General features: G+C 35.8%; 1 protein-coding gene across 2 annotated transcripts; it reads left to right on the top strand.

Annotated features, from left to right (window-relative positions):
* The first annotated feature begins 136 nt into the window (after window positions 1-136).
* Window positions 137-27,149, top strand: LOC148955787 (protein ILRUN). Of its 2 annotated transcripts, none has more exons than XM_089108352.1 (6): window positions 137-150; window positions 4,546-4,723; window positions 10,807-10,926; window positions 20,370-20,599; window positions 23,769-23,915; window positions 27,013-27,149. In XM_089108352.1, exons 2-6 carry the CDS (start codon window positions 4,569-4,571, stop codon window positions 27,018-27,020), a joined length of 660 nt encoding a protein of 219 aa, XP_088964478.1. In that variant the 5' UTR covers window positions 137-150; window positions 4,546-4,568; the 3' UTR covers window positions 27,021-27,149. The 2 variants fall into 2 exon arrangements, with proteins under 2 accessions (XP_088964478.1, XP_088964477.1); XM_089108351.1 differs by lacking the exon at window positions 137-150 and adding an exon at window positions 174-279 and having other exon boundaries at window positions 4,543-4,723.
* The last annotated feature ends 723 nt before the right edge of the window (window positions 27,150-27,872 follow it).

The following is a 27,872-nucleotide window of genomic DNA, read 5'->3' as shown; positions in this document are numbered from 1 at the left end:
ATATTTAAACTTTTTGCGGAAAAAAGACAGAAGGCAGTGATTATTTTTGAACTAGTCGGAACTACGAAAAATTTCGGGTAACTGAAAGTGGAAAAAACTGAAGTCGGCAATACTAATCATGTAATTCAATAAATTTCAAACTTCAATCACGTTAGAAAATGTTTTGTTACAACTTTGTCTATATTTTTATTGAGTCTACGCTTATTGAAGCTAGTCTGAGTTCTTATGAAGCTCATTCGTTTTCTCAATAAATATAGATTTTTTAGATGCAGTCCAAATGTAGTCAGATAATAATTTTTTTTTATTTCAAGTGGGCTGTAGGTTTACACTTGAAAACTTAAAGGGTCAGTTATATTTGCCAAAGTAAATAGGGCAAAATTCTAGGTTAGGGGCTTTTTTGTGTTGTAAATTAGTAGTTAGGTGAATAAAACTCCCAGGAATTAATTCACTGCCTTAATGGGTCAATATATACCAAATCATATTATTGAGTTTCAAATAAAGTGAATACACCATTTGATGCCTTTTTTTTATGCTGATTACGAATATAATAAGCATTTCGGTCAATAATCATATTATCGAGTTAGGACTAAAGTGAATACACCATTCGATGCCTTTTTTTATGCTGATTACAAATATAATAAGCATTTCTATTGGAAATGAATTTCAGCCCCCCCCCCCCCCTACAGAGGCTATACCTAACCTAACCCTGAATTGGCCTATATAGGGGGGGCTGAAATTCATTTCCGATAGAAATGCTTATTATATTTGTAATCAGCATAAAAAAATGGCATCGAATGTTGTATTCACTTTAGTCCTAACTCATTAATATGATTTTGTATATATTGACCAGCATTTTTATTAGAAATGAATTTAAGCACCCCCCCCCAATATAGGCTATACCTAACCTAACCCTGAATTGGCCTATAAATGGGGGAGGGCTGAAATTCATTCAAGATAGAAATGCTTATTATATTCATAATCAGCATAAAAAAAGGCATCAAATGATGTATTCACTTTAGTCCTAGGCCTAACTCAATAATATGATTTGGTATATATTGACCCCTTAATGATCCCCTGGGAAGTAGGCCTATCTATTATGGTAAAATTTTTGATGAACTCACTAATGAGATAGGCTAGCTAAAAAAAAATACACACTATTAAAATTAGAATTTCATCCTGAACCCAAGTTTAACATTTATTTACATTGAAAATTAACTTTACAACCCCCCCCCCCTGATGTAGCCTACAGCCTACCCTGAATTATATAAATGCAATTAAATTTGTATTTTTTTGAAAAACTGTTAAATCATTTTGAAGAAAAGAGTGACAGTGTATAGCCTAGACCTAGGCTATTTAGAATTCAGGGTAGGATATATATTTGGACATTAAGGAGAGAGGGGGGTTTGAAGTTCGTTTCCATTGCAAATGGATTCCTATATTTTTATTCAGGCTGAAATGCTAGTTCTGAAGGTATGTTGGTAAATATTTACCAAATCATATCATTGACTTACAAATAAAGTGAACATACCGCTCGATGCCTTTTTTATGCTCTTTCCAAATGTAACAGTCATTTTTGTTGGAAATAAATTTTAACCCCATTCATATTTATACCAATTCAGGGTATATAGCCTATTTGCACATTAGGGGGGTAGGGGTAAATTTTATTTCTGATGTAAATGAGAGGTAAGATTAAACTTTCCCCCCCACCCCCCGAATGTGCAAATATATACCCTGAATTGGTATATATAGGTGTGGGGGCTAAAATTCATTTCCAACAAAATGATTATTACTTTTGTAAAGAGCATAACAAAAGGCATTGAGTGGTATATTCACTTTATTTGTAAGTTAATAATATGATTTGGTAAATATTTACTGGTATGTTTATTTGCTAGCTACCTTGTTAATGAGGTTATTACAAAATTTAAATTTTGAAGCATTTACCTCTACTCCTTCCTCCTCCAATAGGCACTGACTTTTTGTGATATTCTGAAATTTTTATGCTATAAAAGTGAAACCTTGATAAATAGACCCAATTTACCACTGTAATAAGGTCCATGAAAAGTGTTTCAAGCCTCATATCTTTTCTCAATCCATATTAAGGAGATTTTTTAGATTTATGAATCTGATTCTTAAATTTAAGAGAAAAAAGACACTGGTAAATATTTCTTTTACTATTAGATTAATTTAAAACCAATTTTAAGAAATAGAAATAAATTTAGAATCAGGATTTCACCCTGAATCTAAATATAACATTAGTTTGTGTCAGAAATGAACTTTAGCCCAAGGATTACTTTAACTTGTGTTCACAAGGAAGTGTTCTAAACCTCATACTTTTGCTAAATCCCTTGATAAGAACTTAAATCCAGTAAAGTTCTAGTTTAGGTACTTTTTGCTATCTTGAATAGGGGTTAGGTTAGGAAAATGAAACCTTCAGGGATGGCTCTATAGCCCAAATTATCTCCTGAAAAGGTATTATCCACTCCTTCTCCCTCTAGAGGGCAGTGATTTTTGATGACCTTTAAAGCCTTTACATTATAAAAGTGAACCCTTGCAAAATAGATTACCTTAATTTGTGCTTTGGAGCAAATTAAGGTTCATCAGGATCTGTTACATGCTCTATACTTGATGATGTGAACGATTAAACATCAAATGCATCCCACTGGTACTTCCAGGGAACACCATTCCATTCAACATCCAATGACTTCTTGAAATCTTCATTGCTGGGACTGTTTTATTTGACAGACTATTCCAGTGGTTTACTACATGGCAGGAGAAAAACTATTGTCAGTGTTGAGTTTTGACAGATAGTTTGAACAGCTTTTTTTACTGTCCCCTCCTGTCAGTGTCAATATCAGCTCTTTGTTGTTGATAAGCCAGTGTAAATAATTTCTACACTTATCTTCCTATATTTAATACTTATCTTATAATTTCTACACTTATCTTCCTATTTTTCCAAGTTTATTTTCAACTGTGAAAAACACCCTGGGCCTTCTATTTTTAACATCTTCACTGCATGCACCATCTTTACTAATAATAACCTACTACCCAGGTAAGTGAAGCTGTTCACTTGATTGATCTTCACATTACCCAACATCACCTTTTCATCTTTGCTTATTCCTAGTCTCAGTAATTTAGTCTGCTTGCCATTTATTTTTTTACCTATTCTTGCACCCTGAACTTGCAGAACCTCTAAAAGCTCATTCATTTTGCTAACACTTTCATCTAGGATGCCTAAATCATCAGAATAATCTAAGTCCAAAAGAGTTTTACTTCCCAATTTGATTCCATGATCTCCCATTACCTTTCCTGTGATCCTTAATACAAAATCCATCAAAATTATCTATATAAATGGGGATAGGACACAGCCCTGCTTAACTCTTCATTTAAGACAAAACCAACTACTAACCTCATTTCCTACCTTAACTACAACAATGTTATTTTTGTACATAGCACTAATTACTTTAATTTGTTTGTCTGGTATACAATACAAGGATAAGACCTTTGCCAAAGTTCTTCTGTCAGCTGAATCAAATACTAAAGCTCTTCTATCAGCTGAATCAAAAACTTGCTCATAATCTATAAAACTGAGGATTAAAGGTGTTTGATGACACAGGTGCTTCTCAATTATTAATCTGAGAATGAAAGTTTATGCAAAACATCCTCAATCCTTCCTAAAACCAACCTGTTCTTCCCTGAAAACTTTATCTATAGCACATCCAAGTCTAAAAGTAAATGCCTCTATAGTTACCACTCTCACTCTTGTCACCTTTCTTATAGAGGGGTTTAATTAGAGTTTTCCTAAAATTACTAAGTACTTCTGCTTTTTCAAAACTTGTATTCATAATCTTTAGCAACTTATATCTAATTTCATAACCACCATGTTAAAAAATTTGTTTACCACACTGTCAGCACCTAGGGCATTATTGTTATATCTTAATCCTTTTAGTACTATCACTAATTCTTCCTCATAAAATAAATCTCCCTTTGCATCCAAAGTAACAAAAATTTTCATCCTTCTCTATGTCTTTTCCTGTATCTCTATTGTGGTTTAACACATTATCTGGCCCAGTTCCTATCATTAACTAGGACAAGTCCAAACTGACTATTCCCTCTCAATTTACTAACATGCCAGCACAATATTATACTATTATGTCATCTGGCTGCATCTTCCAGATCTTTGGCAATCTTATGCATGCATGGCCACCACTTAAAATACAGATAGTTTCACTCATGTTCCTCTAGAACTCAGGAACTACAAGCAGTACTCTGAAACAAAACACAGTTCAGTTCACAAAAAAGAGTGGCACCATTTGACTTCACATTCAAGGCACTTTCTCTCCTTCTCCCTCTCTCCCTCTCTCTCTGATTATTCTGCAACCTCACACTTGGCTTGAAAACAGATAAACAAGGCCTATAACATAAAGACAGAGACATTTCAAAATAAGTTAATCTAAATCATAACAATAATAATAGCCCAATTAAGGGCAGTACTATAATTGCATGTTTAGAATAATGTGTGGTTTATTTTTGGCTTGTTTTTAGCAGTGTCTGGCTGCTATTGACTACCAATGGATGAGATGGAAGAATTTGAAACAGGTTTGCTTTCGCAGTTCCAATCAATGTGTACAACTGACAAAGATGTCTTAGTGACACAACTAAGAAAGTTTGTTGGTGAAGAAGTTACTTCAAGTACAGCAGCTTTTTTCCTAGAAATGAATAACTGGTAAGTAGCCATACTCTTTTTTCATCAAATGCCATTCAATGTTGGAAAATTAATGTCAGTAGAAGCCATAAAATTTGGAAAGACATCTTTAACAACACAAGGAAAGCATAACAAAAGCCTTAGATCCTGATTCTGATTCAACATAGCACTGTGCAGCTACATCTTTGAAAACCCAATAATTCAAAGTCTTTTCACCAAGCCCTTCCAATTGTAAATAACAGAAACAGCGATGTGGGCACAATATGGTATTGTTTTTTTAGATCAGGGCACTTTTCATAGAAAGAAATGTCATAGGAACTTCAAAAAGAGCTCATGGAGGGCAACCAACTCCCCCTCCCCCACGTCAATCACTCCTCCGACCCCCCCACCCCACCCTCAGAGCAAGGGTTGTAAGTTATGCCCTGGGGGATATAAGGTTTTTTTTTATAGAAAGGGTGGTCGTATAAACGTGAGAAGGGACTCATTTGATTGGTAATCGGAAGTTCTAATGGCCTTTTTAACAGTCAACAGTGATTGGAGGTCAACCAGCCTTTCCCCCCCCCCCCATACACCAATCATTTCCCCAAACCTATTCAATCATAATTTTTTAGATAACAATTTTGTTCAATGTTGTTCAAAGGTCCAGATATTATGGCTTTGTGGATAACTCCCACCCCCCTCATATAGCCTCAAGTCAAGGGTTGTAACTTACGTCCTGGGGGCATATAAAGTTTTTATAGAAATGGTGGTTGTATAAACTTCAAAGAGGGCTAATTGGGTTGGTAATAAGAAGTTATTGTGCTATTTTTAAGAGTCAAAGTGATAAGAAGGCAAATACCCCCCCCCCCCCCCCCCACAAACACACACACATTGTATTTTCCCAAAATATATCTGATAGAAATTTTAAGATGGCCATATGTTGTCATATAAACTTTGGAAAGGGCTCAGTCAGTTGGTAATTGAAAGGGCCAGTGCCCTCTTTCATAATCAAAAGTGATTAGAGGGAAACTGCCCCCCCCCCCTGCCACGCCCATCATTTCCCCAAAAACTTCCATTCAAAATTTCTAGATATTTTTTTTTTTTTTTACGTAGTTTAAAAGTCCAGAAATTATGTCTTTGAGGATGAGGTTTTCATCGAAATGGTGTTTCGTATAAACTTCAGAGGGGGCTCATTGGATTGGAAATCAGAAGTTGAAGAGCCATTTTTAAGAGTCAAATTTATTGCAGGGCAGCTAACCCCCCCCCCCCCCCCCTCACGTCATATTTTCCCCAAATGTATCTGATAGAAATTTTAAGATAGCCATTTGTTCAAAAATAGTCCAATGATCTCATAACACGGCTTTTGGGGTTGACAACCCCCCCCCCCTCCAGAGTATGGGGGTAAGGGTTTTAAGTTATGCCTGGGGGGATGTTAGGTTTTTATGAAGAGTTGGTCTTGTGAACTTTAGAGAAGGCTCATTTGATTGAAAATGCATAGTTCTAGTTCCATTTTAAGAGTCAGGCGTGATGGAGAGAAAATAGCCCCCCTCCTCCCTGATATCCTCTTTTCCCCAAACACATTCAATAAAAATTGTGAGATAGCTATTTTGTAGCCAATAGTCTAAAGAGAATATAACAGTGTCTTCAGTAATCAAATATAATAAATATTTAGGTAAACATTGAACTAAATCAAAACAAACTATGAGCATGTGGACTTTCAAAGAGGTGACAAAGCAATATCTCAAGAACAACTTGTATTATTAAGTTCGATCTTTAAAAGTAAGTTGTGGGGGATTTTAACTAGCCAGAAGGCACTATGTGTATACTTTTAGTACTACAACTACAGTTACTGTAACTAATGATGCTTAGAGTATTAAGGTGAAACTTCTACGAAGTGTTTAGGGGGCGTTCCAATTAAACAAAAAAACTGTACACATACAGGTTTTCGAAAAGGCATATAAGCAATATCATAGGCAGCACCACTCTGTAACAGCTAGAAATATCACTGAAACATTTAAAGAAGCTAATTTGATTCAAAATTAAAAGTTCTAGGGTCCTTTCCAAGAGTAAAAAAAAAAATTGGAGGGCAATCAGAACGTCTCTCGAGTTGATTTATTTCCCAAACATATTTGTCAAAATTTTCAGACAACTATTTTGTTCAGCATAGTAGAACAGTCCAGCAACTGTGTCTTTAGGGATATTGGGCATGACAAACCCCCACAATTATGCAATTGGCCCAATATGCTATATAACTAAATGCTGATTTAAAACTAAATAAAGAGGCATTGTGTTACGGTTGCCAATAAGACAATTCAGTAATATATCGAAAACGACTGGGGTTATTAAGTTGAAGGTTTCGGGTGGACTACTATTTCTACTTTTGCTCTTACATTTTAAATAAATAGATTGCAAGTATATATAGGTTGTCACTGAGCATAGATAGAATCTGTTGGGAACTGTATTTAGTTTTATTTTTTTTTCAAGTCACCTTGAGGAGGTATAAAAAAAATTAAAAAATACTATTTGTGTCAGGATTAAAAATTGTTGAAAAAGTTCCTCCTAAATAGCAATCCTAACTATGGATTCTTATAGAAACAAAATCGAAAAGATATAAAAAATTTTTTTTTCATGAAAATGACTTTGTCAATAAAAAACAAACAGAAATTATTCTAAAAAAAAATTTTTCCACAAAACAAGTTTTTCAAAGAAAAATAAAGAGCTCCATTAAGCCAAAAATGGGCAGAAAAAAGTCAAGTAATCACCCAAGTGTAACTACCACAAATCACTATCAATAAATAAATGAACAGAAATTAGAATAAATAGCAGAGTAAAACTCGAAACAAACAAAAATTAACATTAGTAGGGTTGATAACCCCCATGCCTTCTCAAGACCGGAAAATAATTTGTGCTTTACTGAAAACAAAATATGTTTAAATGTTTTCAACTTTCTACTTAAATAACTTTTATTACTCACTTTTTTTATCCTTTTTTATTTTTAAGGAATAAATAATAGTTATTTTTTCCGTGGATTATTTAACTGACAATCCATGGTCATTTTTTTTTTTTTTTTCAGTAAAGCCTAATTTATGTTCTGGTCTTGAGAAGGCATGGGGATTGTCAGCCTAGTAATGTTAATTTTTCTCGTTTTGAGTTTGACTCGGCTATTAATTATAATTTCTGTTTAGAGTTTCATTTAATTGTTGATAGTGATTTATGGTAGTTTTACGCTTGGAATATTATTTGACTTTGTTTCTTCCCATTTTTGGCTTAATAGAGCTCTTTACTTTTCTTTGAAAACTTATTCTCTGGAAAAAAGTTTTTTTTAATTTAGTACAAATATATGACACCATCAATCATCCGGGGGGGGGGCTGGCGCCCCCTCCCCCCCCTTATGGGCGCCCATGAACAAAGGCAAAGGCTCCATAAGGCAGACAATGATTTTAGGGGCAATTTCTTTTTTCTTGCGCATTGGGGTTCAAATTTTGCGTCAGGACTTAAGAATATAAGCTTCAAACTAATGAGCTTCCCGTCTCTAGGAACTTATAGTTTTAAGTTTCAAGATGTTAAGAACAAAAACTAATTTTTTAACCTTATTTTCGAGATATACATTTTTTTTCTGTACTTAGATTCCTCTTAGCCCAAGGACTTAAGGACATAAGCCTCAAATCAACCTCAAAAATTTTTTTTAGTTCTTTTTTGGAAGGGGATATGTCCCAAATCAAGTTCTTGAGTCAATCGGACGTCCAAGATTATGCACTCCCTCTTTTTCCACTGTAAAACTTATTTATAAACAGTTGGCAATTGTATTATTTACGACCTTTTTCGCACAAGCTATGGGAGTCATGTTAGCCCTGGAGTTATATTTGATGAACCTTTTGATTATTTTGAACAAAATAGTTATCTCTAAGTTTTGATCCAACATCATGAGGCATTGCCCTGTAGCAAGAAACGGCACAGGTGAGCACAGTATGCTATCCAACCGCTTTCGACTTTTACAAGGGTTATTAAGACTCAATATTCAACTGAATGAGCCCCTCCCAAGTTTCTACAATCACCCATCCCATAAAGAGTATCCAGGGTAAAAATAGTAACAAATTAAAGGCACATGTCTCTTTTACTAAGCCAATGCTAAAGCGTTGCCTCTGATGAAACCCACCTATAAATAATTGTCAGTTTTCATAATATATGGTCCTTGGCCCAGGGGATTGGGGGGGGGGTGCAGTTGTTTCATCTCCAAAGGCATAATTGTTGTACCCTTCGAATATTCTTAGCAAGATGGCTATCTCAAAACTTCTATTCAATATTGTAGGGGGACATGGGGAAATATGGTAGCAAAAAAGGTTTTGGAGGGGAATTCCAATGGAATGAAAACCCTTCTAAGTTTTTGCGACCACCCCTTCCATACAAAGTAGCCAATTTTATATTTAATGGGGTCGTAGATTTTTACTGCCGACTAAACATTTCCAAACCTTATTCACACTACCAGAATTTTTCAAAGCTTGCCACCTCCCCCCACCCCGTTGTAAATATTTTTTAAGGCACAGATGATGAGGGTTGCTCTAGATCCTCCAGTAATTACAAGTCTTCTTATAAATTCGCGAAATTAGTTGCGAAATACTTACTGATTGAGCTACAACTTCTAGCACCATCTCACTGGAATTCATTGTAAACAATCACTGCCGGCACTTCCGTGCAAGATTTACTCTTTGATGGCTTCTTTGAGTCTAACAGTTGTAAAAACCCGTGGGATAAAGTCTGAGATACTGGGTGCCCACTAAAATCAGTCTTGAGGCTGTGAACCTAGTCTCCAAAGATCCCTTTGAGTCGGCTTCACGACAGGTTTCAGCTTCGGCTTGCCCTGTCTCCTTGGAACGGTAACTTTATTATGAACAGCCACAACTGGGACTCACAGAGCACCAATGGTATGACTTGCGCTTACAGTAGCTTGGATACTGCTGGGTTTACTCTCTTACCTTCTCGAATAGATCAGCTTTAAATTTTATTGGGCCCCTAAGCGGCTTGGCCTGTTTTTTAATTCCTCGATTGAGGTTCCTTACAGCCCAAACGTCTTTCAAATTATTCTGTTTATTTCTGAATCCCATATTGGAGGGGGACTCTCGTATTCAAATTGAAGCATAAAACTCTAATACACCCTGAGAAATAAACGAGTGATCAAATTAATTATAATAAAAGAAATTAATTATACTAAGTTTAATTTAATATTATCTAAAATAAAAATGAAGTGCAAAGTAATGAGGTTCAACACTCTAAAAACTGATTTCCAAGAGCCGGTAACCCTCTTCCAGCCTGTGAACAGTGAAAAGATACTGGGTTTTACTTTCTCAACTGATTGCAGATTCAACAGCCATGGGCATGAGCTAGTCTGCAAAGGCTACGCTACCCTGCAATCGCTTGGTACTGTGAAGAGGTTCGGTTTCAAAGGGAAGTCAATGAAACTGACCTACATGATAGGTTCTACCTGTACTAGACGCGTGTCCTGTTTGGGGCCCAAGTGTCCAGTTAAGCTCCGGGCTAGCCAAGATATTGAGGCAATACAAATACGTGCTTGTAAAATTGAGATGGGAGAAAGCTATTTCTCCTACGAAAAGGCGCTTGAATTACTGGGACTTGAGTCACTTCGCAACCGCCACCAGACTCTTGAAGTCAAATTTGGACAATACGTTCTAAGAAGCTCAAAACGCAGGTGTATCCTCCCCCGAATGCACCCCCGAACATACTCACCAGAAGACAGAACAAGTTAGAACCAGTTTACTGCCGCACAACACAGTATCACCGTCCTTATCTTCTCTTTTTCACGGGTCTGTTTCATAGCATAAAGTAATTGTAGTTCGCGATTGTATGATTTTTTATGTACCTTTTAACCAGCTCGGTTTTAGTGCTACTTACTGCTATGTCGAGTGTGTCAATAAATATGTCTATGTCTAAGAATATAAAATATGTATAAGTTGATTATAATAAAAACTGAATGATTAAAGCCTAAATAAAGAAGATTATTACACAGACCTTTGATTCAGCGCAGTGTTCAAGTTTTATTATATTAGCTTCCTCAATTTCATACTGTAATTTCTCTTGAATGATAATTGCAAATGTTGCGTCCTTTTCAGGAATTTGCAAGCTGCCATTTGCTCATTTTTTGATTTTCAACATGGGAATAGATTGCCTTCCATGGCTTTTGTTGCAGACATTACGATTGGTGAAGGAGAAAGTATACCACCCAATACAAGGTTCGATTTTATTTTTCGTAATAATATCAAATTAACTGTCATACAGGAGGGAATCCCACCCTATTTCCCTTTAAAACCGTCTCCTCTATAGAAATCCAAGGATGTGTTTTTTTTTTTAATCTTAGCTAAAGTGACTTGTGGCCATTGGGATGAGTATATATGACAACGAAAAACTATCAGATTTGGCTTTTATTTACCTATATGCAGGTGTTCCTGTATTTACCCGTATTCCTTGCCTCCAGAAAGAACCCCTTCTCTGTTGGGGGGGTTGGACCCATGTGCAGCTATGGATTATCGATTGGATTCCACACATAATAATTATAAATAAAAAATGGTATATAATTATAATAAAAAATGGTCGCATATGAGTTATGTTCGCTCATTCTCATTCATAACCTACTTATTTTCCACTGGGGAATTCTCTACCCTTCTCATTGCTGAAAAATATTTCTGATTGCTGTTTTGAAGCTTCAAAATTTGCTCCACTACCTCTTTTCATCTATTGAAAAGGTCTAAATTCTCGCTAAATCTGGTATTTTCACAGGTTCAGGTTTAGGTTCTTTTATTTACAAACTGAATACAACTACAATATGGGTATGCCCGGCTGAGAATCTAGCTCGTATTACCAGGGATCCAATAACAAATAAAAATAACAAAAATATAATATATAACTGTATGTGTGCTTCATCACACTCTTTTGTAAATAAATAAAAAAAAAGAAAAATGTATGACTTACCAAGCATCACCCCAAGCCAGCAGCCAAATGGAGAACAAACTAAAACAAAACACCAAAAATAGTGAAGTGAAGTCGTGTGGAAACCCTATCAAGAGAATGAGCCAGCGGGAAGACCATAACTGAATTAAAAAAAAAATAATAATGATAATAAATAAATTTAAAAAAATTAAAATGATCAAAGGGTTAGTAAAAGCATTTTTAATTGCCCCCGCAGTATACCAACAGAAAGACCAATATTAAGACCCGACCCATGTACATTCCAAAGTTTGGTTATGGAGTGCCTGAGTGAGAACCTCGATCTCCCAGTGCACGCTCAGGGTTCAACATACTTAGAAGATCCCCTCGTTCCATAATCATGCTCGCATTGGTTAAATAGATCCATAGCATAAAAATTTTTCGGTAGAATTTTAGCAAAAGACAACACAAAACATCAATCCTTGAAAAGATAATAATAATTCCACTGGTAATATACTAAGGAAAAAATATATACTTTTAATCGGCGATTTTGATGGTAGGGATATTGGGGAGGGGATGAAAGTTTTCAGGATACGCAGTGCTTTATTTTGCTGCCTTTGAAATGGTTTTATATGATTTTTAAATGTATTCAGGAAAACCAGGGACAATAACTCAGATAAGAATGGACTAGGGAAAAATATACCGATCTCATTGCATGAAAAGGTAGAATAAATTTAAAATGCCGCAATATGCCAACATTCCTTCCCAACTTCATCCGCAATTTAGCAATGTGTTCCTTCCAACTTATATTCTGATCAACTAGCACACCTAAATATCTCATAGTAGATACATGCTCTAAATAGGTAGATTCGTCAATGGATAGTCTACTAAGTTTAGGTAATGACTGGTCAGTACGAGAGAAAATAATGAACTTGGTTTTTGACATATTAACAGATAATTTATTTGCACTAAGCCAAGTTTCTATCCTATCGAGAGCTGCCAATATATTCTTCTTAAGCGAAATTTCATCAGCACCGCACACTGTGCAGGCCGTATCGTCAGCGAATAGGACATTTAACCCGAGATCTTCCAGCGCCCTGTTGATGTCGTTTACATAAATAAGAAAGAGTAGAGGTCCAAGTATGGACCCTTGAGGAACGCCGACTTGACCAGTGATACCACGTAGTGAAGAGGTAGCACTTCCACCATCCACAAACTGACTGCGCCAAGTTAATTATGATTCAATCAGAGAATTTGCAGGTCCGCGTATACCTTAATTTTCCAGTTTACGAAGGAAAATTGCATAACAAACAGTATCAAACGCTTTTTATATATCTATAACTATAGTAGACGGAATTTCTTTTTTATCCAAAGTGTCGTGTATAAACTGTTTGAGTGTCAGAATCGGAAGTTTAGAGCTATGACCCTTCCTAAACTCAAACTGAAGGTCATTAAAACATCCCCTCTTATCAAAAAAACTTCAATATGCGGTTGTAAAGACATCGTTATATTACTTTTGCGAATGAAGATAGGATCAAGAATGGCCTGAGTTTGTTGGATCTTTCACGTCATCACCCTTATGCAGGGCTAAAACACGTGCAGACTTTAAGCAAGTTGGGAAGCGTCCACTTGAAAAACATAAGTTGATAACATGAACCAAAAATTCTGTAACATCAGGCATTATCCGTTTTAATAGGCTTGTCGACGAGCTATCCGTACCTTCCGACGACCCATTCTTCAGTTGGTATATAACTTGCAGTAATTCCTCCAGGGAGGGGGACCCGTTCGAGGGTCGCACAGGACCATAAAATGGCCAGAAGTATCTTCAACTACAATGTTACAACCCAGTGTCTGAAAATTTGTGAAAATATTGTCAATTAACGACGCTGACGACTCCGTGATTCTCGTCGGGATCCGGCATGTTGAAAGTAAACCCGCGGACATACAAATAGTTTCAAAGTCAACAGCAACATTATTCGAAAGCATTGAATTCACATCCCTATGTACATTAATAATATCAATATTAAAATCACCCAACATCATTAACTTAGATTTTCTTTGGGTCATCAGCGAGCTAAGTTCATTGAACTTTTCTACAAATTGTTTAGCAGCCGAACTCGGCGGCCTATACAAGGCGCAACATAATATTTTCGAAGGACTTAGATCTAGCTCAATAGCAAAAAATTCAAATGACATTTCTTCATAAAGGTAATCATAATCATTCACTTGTCTTACAGGTATACTATCATTTAAAAAAAAAAGCCAACCCTCCTCTCTGTCTACGTATTCTATTTTTAGATAACGACTTATACCCATTTATATGAGCTAGCTCAGAAGATTGCTCATTTAAAAATGTTTCACATACACCAAAAACATCAATCTTATGGTCGGGAAGCAATAGTGAAATGTTTTCTAAACTACTCATAAGTCCACAACAATTTAGAAATGCTGTTCTCAGACACTTCTTTGTTGGTTTACTCATAATCATTCCAGGAGAAAGGTATTTGTTCGTGGGTAAATTATTAATAAAATAATCATAAGTGTTTTCATCCTCTCTATCAATGCATGAAAGAATCTGTTATAAATTCAAGGGTATCCCCTCCAACTCAACCTATCGCGAGTTCCACCACAGCCACCACCATTCAAATTAGAAAATAATTACTCACCCGTATTCTCCACTTGGCGGTGAGCCGGGATGACGCAGTGGAAAAAAGTCAAACCTTTTTGAAGTTTAAAGCGCTGGCAGTGCGGCAGTACGTTCTTGTAGAATTTCTGCAATAAAAGATATACGAGAAGAAAACTGAACCAATTTTAATGAATTTAGGCCTAGGAGCTCAGAGATAGATGAGCAGGGATTTGGAAATAAGCAAAAAATACGGAAAAAAGAAAGCACATAGGAACGAAAAGAGCAAAAAGAAAGGAAACAAAAATAAAGAACACAGACAACGAGATAAATACACTTTTTTTCAAGTAGGACACTTTTCTTATCGATCTTCACATTCCTAAGCAGCATAGACTATATACTGAATAAAAAAACATAATCAATCTGACAAATCATTATATAGAGATATATACAACCAATATTAGCATTCGTCATGTGTTACCCATTGGCCAGTAATATCGTTTCTAGTTTGCAGTAATAGTCTGGCACCGGATTGTTTCACTCGCGTAAACTTGGAAGTTTGCTGAGCTTTAAGATCACGTGCCTTGGCCAAAAGCTCATTACGTAAGGCATTTAGTGAAGGAGGCAGATCAGTACATATTCTCACACCGCTTCCTTTAAGTTTGCCTACATTGCCCTATAGCATTTGCAAGTCCAAATTATTCGCACAAGAAATAAGAACAGGCGAAACTCCAGCTTGTTTGTTTTTTCTAACTGTAATGGGGCTAACACTCTTTATGTGGTGCACTTTCTTAAGGGGAATATCTTTTTCAATCTCTAATTTCTCTTTAAATGAAGTCTCAATATTTTCGCTGAGAGATTGGCCTGATTTCTCTTTTGGCAGGCCATGAATAATTAAATTCAGCTGACGATCTTTAACTTCTAGTTCAAGAAACCTTTTTTTGAGTTTCACACGCTCAGCTTGATGGCTTTTAATAGAAGATCGTAGTTCTACTATTTCAGCATCTTGAACTGCTAAGCTTTTCCTTAGTGACTGTATGTCGGACATAACCGTATCGAGCTTGGAAGACACTCCAGCCTGGTGCGCTTTGATCGAAGATTGATCAGTAGAAATTGAAATCAGGCGTTCCTTCAAGTCCTTAATTGCTTTTTCAAACGATAATTGGGTTGCTGCCATTGTTGAGTAATTTTGCTATAATAACTGTTCAGGAGAAAATCTAGCTTAGAAAAACATGAGACGAAGATTTACACGCAAGGGGGGCAATATTAAACCCCCCCCTTTCAAAAAAACTGCAGCTGTAATTTAACTTCAATTGACAATATTCCTTAAGCTTGTAGTCAGCACGCCAGCAAACCAGTCAAACAAGGTAACTTGGTAAGTAGAAGCACTTAATTAACTGAGGAGGAGGTTTTAGAGAAAATCCCATCCTCTCCAAGGACTTTACCCCCTTCTCTTAACAAATCCAGCAACATGCTTATTATACTTAAATCTGAAGAGAATATTGAAGGTTTCGCGTCTAAATGAGCTGAGACAAAACGAACTAAAATAAAAATAGACTGACTTGAGCGCCTCTTGTGATATATGGGATTAATTAATATATTTTATTTATTTGTTAATTTTTAAACGGGTTACAATAAATAAATAAGCAAGTATCTCGTTTAAAAAACACTCTCCAATGCATTACCGAATGCCGGACAAAATCCCCTAAAAAACACTTCAAACGGAAAAAAAATATATAATAATTATTTTCTTTTATTTCATCGGACCCTAACATAACCCAACCAAAAAATAATAAACATCTTCTCTCGCTTCACTGTCCCACCCCTTCAAAAAAGGATGTTTTTGGCGAAATTTTGTATAACAGAGATACAGATAAGCAGGAAGCTAAGGATGTGACTTTTGTGATTTATTTCTAATTATTGCTCATTTTATATAATGTCAACGTCGCACTAATTGTGTACTTGGCAATTTGTGACAATTACTCCTGGTTGTAGCAAATCTTAGTCCATAAATTGCTAGTTTATGTTGCCCATCATGTTTTATCCTTGTTATTATTATGATCGATCACAACCACAGAGTGCGTTGAACTGGAATCCTTCAGCACTGAAGGAGAATTCTTTCTCTATTGTACTGTGACAACTTCTAACGTAACGTTATTATTATGATCGATCACAACCACAGAGTGCGTTGAACTGGAATCCTTCAGCACTGAAGGAGAATTCTTTCTCCATTGTACTGTGACAACTTCTAACGTAACGTTATTATTATGATCGATCACAACCACAGAGTGCGTTGAACTGGAATCCTTCAGCACTGAAGGAGAATTCTTTCTCCATTGTACTGTGACAACTTCTAACGTAACGTTATTATTATGATCGATCACAACCACAGAGTGCGTTGAAGTGGAATCCTTCAGCACTGAAGGAGAATTCTTTCTCCATTGTACTGTGACAACTTCTAACGTAACGTTATTATTATGATCGATCACAACCACAGAGTGCGTTGAACTGGAATCCTTCAGCACTGAAGGAGAATTCTTTCTCCATTGTACTGTGACAACTTCTAACGTAACGTTATTATTATGATCGATCACAACCACAGAGTGCGTTGAACTGGAATCCTTCAGCACTGAAGGAGAATTCTTTCTCCATTGTACTGTGACAACTTCTAACGTAAATATATAATTTAGTTTGTTGTGTCTGAAACGTTACAATTATATATGAAAAATTATCCCATACAATTGTGGAGCAATTAACTTTTCCGCCTCCTCTATTATTTTAAGGATAAACTTTAAAAACAAAAATAATTTGGTATGTTTGCGAAGCAAATGCTTTACATTTACTTAAATAAAGAACTTGAATGTTTTGAAATCCATAAGTAGTTCTTTAACTGCTTTAACAGATTTTTTTTTTTGTAAAACGTGGTTTTTTGAAACCGCTTCGTATTTTACTTAAATAAAGAACTGTGAATAGACGATTCATCCTAGAGTTCGGAAATTCATAAGAATTTCTATGATCCCGCACTTTTGTCTTCAGGTAGTCGATAGCTTTGCATACGTTTCATTTTTCGAATCGTTTATTTTATTTATTTATTTTATTTATTTATTATATATTTTATTAATTTATCCTTTTTTTTGTTTTATTTATTTATTATATTATATTTTATTTATTATATTTCACGTATCTAGATTGCATGGCTTTGATCTAGTAAGTTTAGTAAAAATCTAACTCATCTATTCGAAGTCCTTCCAGCGATCTAACTCTACTTAGGGCAGCGTATCCGGGTTACAGCGGTAGCTAGCAACCTAATAGAAACGATCATGTCCAATACTAAGAAATGTAATAGCCCATAACTCCTGAAAATTGTATCAGAGCAAAACAAGAAGTACGCTGTTAGAACTGCTTTGTCCGAAACCCCTATATACGAAACTTACCGACCCTTGGCTTGAATAGCGAGGAAAATTTATTGGCTTGAAAAACAAGAAAGGTTGCATGAACTACGATATTCTGCATTGACGGTATTTTTTTCCTCTGCAGCTAGCGGGGGGATGGAAAATCGTAGAGGGCTGTTTAATAGCTCATTTTAAAGGAAATTAATGTTTTTAAAAACCTTTCATAATTAAAGAAAAGTTTTTATAATAAAATATTTTTTTTTACAAAACAACTGTATTTTTGTTCAACACTGTAGTAGCAAATGCTATAAGCATCATCTTGTATCCGAAAATCAACATGGGGTTCCCTTTTTAACATTAGTATTATAGTAAAGTATTCAGGATTGATATAGTTAACTATAAATTAGTATTATATACGTTTCATTGTTATCATGGCTGTAGAGATAGCTGATATGACTGTCAGTAACTAAAAGTTAAGATAATACAATATAGTAAAGAACGAACTGTATACATAAGTAATATTACTACCATTAACCGATTTCTTAGCTGGCTGCCATAAAAAAAAAAAAAACTCCCTTGAATTTTCATTGCTTGAAATTGCCAAATTTGAAAACCGTTTTATCTTGTCCTAAAAAAGGGGGGGGGGGATCAGTGTTGAATCAGTCAGTCTTTTTTTAGTTCAATATAACTGATAATAAATAATACGAACCTACAAGAATGGGATAGTCAGTGGCGGATCCAGAGGAGGGTGAGGGGGCGCGTCCCCCTCACGTAGTCCAAAGTAGTGTAATTTAATTAATTAACGCAAGTTTGCTTTAATTAAACTTGCTCCTACCGCAAGTTTATTCGATCAACCGATTTTTCCCCCCCCCCCCGAAAAAAAATCCTGGATCCGCCCTTGGGGATAGTTAATAAGAAAGTATCAAAATTAGATGATTTTTTCATAAATAATTATTCATAAAAACAATAAAAGCACCTGACAAAAACCCACAAGAGACAAATTACCGCAAAAACCCCAACACCGGTGAAAATATTTCCTAAATGGATGTAAGAACACAAGTGTGTACTATAAGATGAAGGTACTACTCTGTTACATTACTACAATATGATAACCCTCATTTGAAATGTGCCTCCAAAATCAATCGGTAGATTTTCAGCATGTCTGGAAAATATGGAACAAACTATCAGGGTCAACTCAATAGTTAGTCATTTATCACGGTGTGTAGTTTTAATCGTAAGCACCAGGGGATTGAGCTTCGGTCGGTGAAGCGAATTTTAGACATAAAAACGGTGTCTGGTGTATCCTCCCCTCCCGGAGAAATGCAGTCCCCCCATACCCTGATGCACGCAGGGAAAAATCATTTGGTGTGAGTCTTCTAGCTTTAGTTTTATTGACATTCATTTTATTTTTTGGCTTAGTCAATTTATGCAGGTACCAGTTCAGATACCCCTGAACTACAAAGAAAAACAAACTTACTTTACTGGAAATCCAGTTTAACAATGTTTTTGGCTGGATATCTTGTTAAGATCATTATCTTGCTCAAAGTTCAATTGAATTGTTCTCTCAACTTGCAAGGCGGCTAATGAATTAAACAATCGTTACATTTAAATTTAATACAAATAGTAGATCAAATACAATGCAAAGTTAACCCAGGTCAAAATGTTTAGGAATAGTAATGACGTGACTTATATTCACTCACCCTTGTCCAACTGTCTACCTTCATTTTGGCAATTTCTTCCGGTTTTTTTGTCTCTAGTTTCAGTTAGCAGACGATTTAAGAAAAACATATTAAGGGTGCTGGGAGTGGGGAACAAATTTTTTTTTCAAAGTCATGACCTACCTAAATCGTTATTTCACACCAGAAAATGTTATCATGCCAATTTTCAGAAAAAATATTGTCCCGTTTTCGAGAAAAAATATATATACACATACACAATTATTGCTCGTTTAAAGACATAAGATGTTCTTGTAACCTGGATCGTTTTTACATACATATAATTATGTATATGTGTTTATCAAAGCCGTATCAAGGGGGGATGTTTAGGAGGTTTGACCCCCCCCCCCTAAATGTTTCTCTGACTCGTAAAAACGCAACAGAAATGAATATAAACAAATGATGCGTTTTTTTTGTAATCTCACCGAAAAAAAATAGTTTCTTATCCCCCCCACCCCAAAAAAAGTCCTGGATACAACCCTGGTGTTTATATATATTTATAAAATACATGTAATTAATAATTTTAATATAGTACTGCTACTACTAACAGCTCGCTTCAGCCAGGGGCGTAAATTGCTAGAGGTTAAGGGGGGTAGGTCAACTGCCCCCTCAGACCCCAGTTTGCCCCCTAACTGAAAATTAGCGTCTTCAAAAAGGCCTACAGACAATATCAATCTACCGTCTTCAAAAGACCTCGTCAACTAAGATAGGCCTACATAGTTCAAGAATCCACAGAAACAGATCAGTTTTCATTAGTATACCTCCGCCTTTTTGGTACTATTTGGCTCAGTTTTCATTTTCGCTTGACTTAGGAAAATGAGGTCCAACGTAGCCTCCCCCCCCCCCACGATTTTGGCGAAATTACGCTCCTGACTGCATAACAAGCCGCCTGAAGTCAACAGGTGGCTTGTGCATGCATCTTCTCCACCCCAGTCTGTTCAAAGCTTCACTCCTTACCCCTTCTCATGAAGCTTCAGTTCAGTTTTATATTGTACCTATTTATATAATTTTATATTATCTAGATTCATCAAAACCTGGCGAGTTCGGAATAGTGGCACAGATGTTTGGCCGGAGGATACTTCCCTTCAATATATAAATGGAACTCAACTATCAGAAGCGTCAGGAGTGCCTGTGGGAATGCTGGTTCCGAGCGAGGAGAGGGATATTAGTGTTGATATGATAAGCCCTTCTGAAGCAGGGATCTATACAAGCTACTGGAGGATGACTACCTCTGGGGGATCTTATTTCGGAGGTTTATCTATATTTCTCTTTTTTCAGTTTATTAGATTAAAAATAAAATTTTGTCGTCAAAGAGTAAAGAGTGATATTAAGCCCCTTTTTTCTGTGAAGGCATAATGACATTGTCACTGTGACGTGGCGTTACGCTGTGTGGCGTTGCGTTAAAGTGGCGTTAGCATGCACTACCGTTACACTGTGTCAAGCGTGGCGTTGTCTGTCAAAGCCGACTAGAAAGGGTTGAACAACTTCCAATTTTGATTTATTATCGATTTCTTTTTACAAATTTGGTAGAACATGATAGTAAGTGTTGAGTATACACACAAAGAAAACTTTGAAAGTTCATCAAAAAAGAAATAGAAATAAATATATCGTGGCTAACAACAAAATAAGGATGATGCAAAAAAAGGGAAAAACATTTAAATGTCCCATTTTCGGGCCCTCTCCCTAATCCATAAGAGTAAGATTTTTATTTTTTCGAAAAATTCCTTTATTCTTCATATAATCCGTTTGTTTTTGTTTTGTTTTTTAAATGACACGTTTTATTTTTGTTTTATGTGTTTTTTCCTTGTTTTTTTTTTCTTCTTCAATTTGAACCCTTCTTTAAAATAAACTTTACCTGTACGCCTGCTCTTGAATAAAAACACGTTGTGAGTAAATACAATGTATGGCTCTTTGTTTACATAGAAGTGATAGCCAATATTTTTTTAATAAATAATAAATATGCAAACGTTATCAATCGATCCATTTTTTAGTAGATGTTTAATTTCGAACAACTCATTACCCTTAAATTGAGTTGAAGCAACCCGTTGTCCTTGATTTGAGAGGATTAATTGAACACATCCCTAAGTCAAAAACAGATATTGGAAACGCCATTATTTAACTTGAAAAATGCAATAAAGAGAAGTTTTCTTTTTTAAATTTAAATGCTAAATCAAACAAATTTTGGTCTAGCTTTGCATACTAAAATATTGACCTGAAAGAAGCAACTTTATAGTAATTTAACTTTAACAGAAACAGCTTTAGCCTATATTGTATGCAACAATCAAAATTTTGACTTATTATTTGGTTTGTCAATAAAAAAAAGATTGACTTATTAATCGCTAGTCAGACATCGTTTAAGTTTAATTCTTTATTCCTGCTCATCTTATGTTTTAATACCAGGATACCGAGCTTCGCTGGGTAAAGCGAATTTTAGACATAAGAACGGTGTCCAGCGTGTTCTTCCTACAGTTGAAAATTCCCCCACGCAAATGCTTTGCTCTGCATTTTTAAGGTTTAAGCCATACAAGTTAAAATTTAAGTCTGCAAAATGAAATACTAATATCCAAGTGGGGAAATATAAACCTATTAACTACGATTACCACTCATAGGATCCCTCTTTCCCCAAACCTCTTTGTCCCCTGTGGAAGGATCCCTCTATTTCCTTTCGTTCACACTTAGGAAGGAATGATCCCTCTTTGCCCACTCCTTTAAATAAACCTATTAACTATGATTACCACTCATAGGATCCCTCTTTGCCCACTCCTCTATGTCCCCTGTGGAAGGATCCCTCTATATCCTTTTGATCACATTTACGAAGGATAGATCCCTCTTTGCCCACTCCTTTAAATAAACCTATTAACTACGATTACCACTCATAGAGATAGAGGGAAAGATCGTGCCTAGATTCTGGAAAATTTCCTGGTTGTGTTTCTCTGTTAACCCTGCATATATTCACAATCGAATACGATTTATGGAAGAATTTTAGACATAAAAACTGTGTCCAGCGCATTCCTCCCCATCGGTGAAAATTCCCCCCGTTCACATGCAGTCCCCCCATAACCATAAAATTTTATATTCTAATCTTAAGATTGTGTTCGTAAAACTTCAAGCTTTAAAAGAATAATACTTTCTTTACTTTTTATTGTAGTAGCCTACTATACTTTTTTGTTTATTGCAATATTCTGCCTCTTTTGAAAAGAATCGGTTGGCAACACTCGGCTGTTTCTGGGCCACTTTGGATTTGTGAACCATCTGTTGTGTAGCTCTGACTAGTATGTAAGTGAAAAACATAGCCTAAATAGATTGGAAGTTATGAGAAATAATTTAAATGACCTTAAGACCAAAGCAAGTCTTGACCAATGCTAAGGTCAAGGGTCCTAGCCGAATGGTTAGCGCTCTGGACTTGAAACTCTGAGGTCAGGAGTTCGATTCCTGGTATCACTGGTTATTTGGTTTGGAACGGTGATCAATCGTGTGACTGTAAGTTCAGCCGGAGTCGACCCACCTCTAAATGGGTACCTGGAGAAGCCTGGGGGAGAAACACGGGAAGCGTCGGATGATTTGCCCCCAACCACGTATTGCACTCCCGGCTGAGGACGTTGAATCATGAGATCGGTGCCAGTGCGAAGCAGACATTTGGTCAGCATGCGAAAAAAAAGTTAAGACCTAAGCAGCCATAAGTTTTTCAGCGTTTACACGTGTAAATAACAAGCTAGCTTTATCATTAGAAAGGCAGAGTGCTTTTGGCAAATATTTGAAATTTGTGGAACATAGACACTCAAAAAATAAAATGCTCTTTCCGAAGCTATCAAGCTGCATATTAAGTGAGATTAGATTATTTTAAATCTTATAGTATTTTCATAAATTCAACATAGGATATATTCGAGCTTATTGAGTCAAACTTCCAAACTTAAATTAAATCACCGTAAAAATTGCTCAAAATTGGCGCTAATCTGTTAATTTGAAAAAGATTAGAAGTGATTTAAAATAATCTAAGTGAACTCAAGGGACTAAACAAGCGTAATGTTTTCTTCCAGTGTTTTGAGCGGGTACACGTGCCAATGACAAGCTGTTTTTTTTGTTGTTTTTTTTTTTTTTTTTTTTCACTGGAAAGGCAGTGTGTTTTTTGCCAAATATTTGAAATTCGTGAAACATGTACGCTCAAAGAATAAAGTGTTTATGGGCAAGCTATCAAGCTGTAGAATAAGTGAGACAGTATGGGCTTAAGCCTTTATAGCATTTTACAAATTTAACATTGCAGATATTCAGTTTTAGTCAAGCTTTCAAACTTAGATCAAATCAGCGTAAAAATTGCTGAAAATTAGTGTTGAATCTAGAAAAATAAATACGTCCGTTTAGCTGGAAACTTATCATCTATGTTTCTCATTGCATTCACGTTCTTTAACTCAATGTATTTGCAGATCCAATTTGGGTAATTATTACTGTCGCTGAAGGAGGCGTTATGGCATTAACACAACAATTGTCACAGCTGTCAGCTGAGAGACCAGAACACCATCTGCCTACGACATCTCAAAACCCTTTTACATCCCCATCAAAAGCAACAAGATGTAAGTGCCAAAGTCATTGTGATGTGATTTATTTGTTTATTTTTATCATTTTTTAAGGCAACTAAAAACAAATTGACAAAAAATGGCAATATTAAAATCTTTACACATTATGCGGTTCTTGTAAAACTTTTAACGTTAAATTCGGAAATGCAATTATCCTTTTCCTCTTGCCTATTGTTTTTGGCGGGGGAGGGAAAGATCTGGGGTTCATTAACACTTTTTTGTTGTTTAAGGAAAATTTTCCTAAAGGGATTTTTGTTTGGAGTCGGAGACTCCAAATAAAAATCTTTCGAAATCTCTTTTTTTAGTGCTTCTTTCTGAAAGGGATCTTTCAGAATCTCTTTTTTAGTCCTAATATTTTGGGCAATAGGTTACTATTTCTTAGTTCCTGATGTTTCAGATAAAAAATACAGTCTAGAAGTAAATATGGAAATCTGAAACCTTACAAAAATTCCAATTCTATTTTGGAATTCATAAATTCAAAAATCAAAATTGGAATTCAAAAGTGGCAGATATTTCCGAAAAAAAATATCGTTAAAACGCCCAAATTTTGCAGATACCATTCTATAAAAAGACATGGGAAGGATACCACACTATAAAAAAATATAGAATACTGAAAGTACGACAAAACTTTCTTTAGTCAAATTATGTTGCGCAGGGGTTGCAATTGTGTCAATTGTTATCACAGCGGTTGCAAACTAAGTATCTGAACATTTGAATTTCGCCTTTTCAAATATTCCTTTGATTGTAATTTCAGTAATAATTGCTCCTTTTCTTCCAAATAAATAAGGTCAGGAGTTCTATGAAATACTTGGCCTACGGCATATTTGGGCTATGGGTTTTTTCCAAGGAAATAAAAGCGGAAGTTCTATTTAACGCTTGGGCAAGGGCATGTTTAGCTTACGGGTCTCTCTCCTTTATAATCTTTGTTCTTAATGGTTTTAGTGATCTTTGCGTGACCTGTCTAAAAATAACCAATGTTTTTCCCCATGCCTGAAGGAATACGCAGAAAACTCGTATAATACTTTTCGCCTAAGCTTAGAAGCTTTCCGGTTGACCCCTTCGTCTGTGGTGGCGTTTGTTTTGTATAGTTCACTCGAAACAGGTTGAAAGATACATGTTGAGCTTCATTGCCATCATAAAACTCTTTCTGACAGTTTGTTTAAACCAAAAGTTCTAAGATCTTGGGTTTTTTTTCTGTAGCGGGCTTTCTCAGCCGTAATACTATTTTTTTGTAACTCTGTAAATCTTGCCGTGTAAGTTCACTTTTGAGTAGTTGACATGACTATGGTACCTTCAAAAAAAACTTTTCAGAAAGCTTGATGTATTTTTTTTTAATAACTTAATGGCTATTTATATAAAGTGAGCCTCATACTTAAGTAATTTTAGAATCGCTAGTTTTTAGTTTTATGACCGGTTGATACACTATATCAGCATGTTTTATGGTTGATATGCACTATGTTACGTTTTTCCATGCTGACCTGACGGGGCTCTGTGGAGTCATCAATTTTGAATTATCTATGCCTTAGTACAGTTACCTAAGCTAAGTTTGGTTGCATTGAGGTTCCTTGTCTTCAGTTTCTTATTGCTGAATTGTCTATGCTGAGGCTCATATGCTCATTTGGCTGGGTTCAGTCACTACTGCCAGTAACACTAACAACTCACTGCAGCACCAAGCTGCCTGAGACCCACACAGGTGCGCACACCCGTCCTCCATCCCAATATGTTAAAAGCCGCCCTCTTTACCACCTCCCAAGAAGTTTCGATTTCTATTAAGTCCTTCCTTGCGACCTCCTCTAATCCCTTTCAGGGACGACCTGCTTTTCGTTTGCCCCCAGATGGCTGGCAGAAAAGGATGATCTTTGGTAATCTCTCATCCTTCGTCCTCAGTGTGTGTCCTGGCCGTCTCAACCTTTTTCTCACTATAGCCCTATGAAGGGGGATAGAACTATTCCGGCCCATGCCGGGAAATTCAGCTGTGTTGAATTTCCAGCATATGGGTTGAACTTCCTGTGTGTTTAGATTCTGATGTATTGTCTGTTCTGGTTTTGGAGGCCAGGTCAGAAAATAATGCTTTCAAGAACCGATGTTGTTTACATTATTCATAAGCCCTGGCTAACCTCGTTTGGGCTTGTCTGCCTATAACCGGAAGAAGATCTTGCGAAAGTCCAAAACCCTCATGCCACTGCCTTCTCAGAAGAAGTGCCCAGGTGCGGCCAACGCAAAACCTCAGATGTCCGTAGATGTCCTGATGACATGACATCAAGCCCCCCCCCCCCCTCTCGCAGAGGCTGGATAATGTTTGGATAACCCAAAGTCTATGACGTTTATTCTTGCTCCTCAAAAAGATTGATCACTATCTGCTAACTCCTTAACATAAGCTCTTTTGACATGACTTTAGAAACAAATACGTATGAACAAATGGTTGTAAAAGACTTTAGGAACAAATGGTTGTTTCCTCATTTGACTGAAATCCAGAAATCCCTCCTGTGAGAAGTCCTGATGAAAAGAATTTTGACCCCCCCCCCCTCTTTTCAATGATATAGAAGAGATTGGTTTTTGAACCCCAAGAGACATAGCTTGGACATTAGCTATTAAATTCCAACTAAGTTTATCAAGATCTGAAAGTTCCTTCTGGATGCCCTGATTACTGAAATTTAAGAACCCTTCCTTGCAGAGACTGAGTTGAACCCGGGCAGCTCAGAGTGCAACTAGGAAACTAGTCTTTACTTTTTATTAATTTTGTCTAGATCTGAGATCTTAAAAATAAAAGAATATATGTTCGTAATTTGGGATTTCTGTATCGACCCATCCATAATTATTTCTTAGAAATTTTTAGGCAATGTGACATTATCAGCCTCGTGCGTTGAAGAGGTAATTTCGTGATCTGCGGAGTCTGACGTTGCTTGGTGTCAAAGAAGTTTAATTTTAGAAAGACATTTCTTTTGGCTTGTTGTTTATGCTATTCTGCTCTTACTTCTGCTAATTATTTCTGCTCTACTGTAAAATTATCAATTTTGGGAACATACACTTTCGAGAACATTATTGTCTCTGGTGTGGCCCTTATTATCAAACTTAATTATTTTATTTCTTTTAGACTCATGATCTCACTGGAAGAAGTCGAAAAAGTATGAATGTTTCAACTGGATTTTTTGTACCAGAAGTAAAGGGTTGCTGCGTTTTTATATCTTTCTGTTTTTGTTTAAAGGAGTTTTATACAGAAAAGGAATTTCAGATGATTTTTAGGCTGTTTTTGAAGTCAGGGAAGGAAGAAGTAGGATACTTGTACTTTTGTTAATAACCAAAGCGATCACCAAAGATAACCAAAGATCAGGAGAACTGCCTTTCGTTTACTCAAAGATCTGTTGGGGAACTTGAATGAAACTTGTTGGAATGGATTTACAGCTTAACGGCATTCATTGCAAAAGGATCCAGATGGTAAATTGCCCCTCTAGATTCTTCCCCGCCCCCAAGATTTTGATAAACATAATTTTTTGGTATTTTCATTGACAATACCTTTTTTTGGCATATCCATTGAAAAGGGAATTAATTGCCCCTTTGATGTTGAAAACACATCTTGCCCCGCCCCCTCAAAATTTGTGTGAATTACCGCCACTCCTTTTTCCCGATAAATCGGGAAAAAGGCACGAATAGGCCCCTTCCCTCGCTCTTGCGTATATGCATTGGTATATGCGTATATGTATATCTTACTAAAGATAAGCCTAAAATTATATATATATATATATATATATATATATATATATATATATATATATATATATATATATATATATATATATATATATATATATATATATATATATATATATATATATATATATATATATATATATATATATATATATATATATATATATATATATATATATATATATATATATATATATATATATATATATATATATATATAAATTGCAGAAAAGACCAGAAAAATAT

This window comes from Artemia sp. Qi Xiang Cuo, chromosome 2 (assembly GCF_049724085.1).
Source record: "Artemia sp. Qi Xiang Cuo chromosome 2, ASM4972408v1, whole genome shotgun sequence".
NCBI lineage: Eukaryota > Metazoa > Arthropoda > Branchiopoda > Anostraca > Artemiidae > Artemia > Artemia sp. Qi Xiang Cuo.
This window is presented reverse-complemented; position numbering and strand designations above follow the sequence as displayed.

What these genes read in the sequence shown, in the direction of transcription:
- LOC148955787 (XM_089108352.1), top strand. Translation starts at nt 4,569, where the DNA reads ATGGATGAGATGGAAGAATTTGAAACAGGTTTGCTTTCGCAGTTCCAA. An exon ending in TTCCTAGAAATGAATAACTG is followed by an intron (nt 4,724 to 10,806) that starts GTAAGTAGCCAT and finishes CGTCCTTTTCAG; the next exon opens with GAATTTGCAAGCTGCCATTT. An exon ending in TGGGGGATCTTATTTCGGAG is followed by an intron (nt 20,600 to 23,768) that starts GTTTATCTATAT and finishes ATGTATTTGCAG; the next exon opens with ATCCAATTTGGGTAATTATT.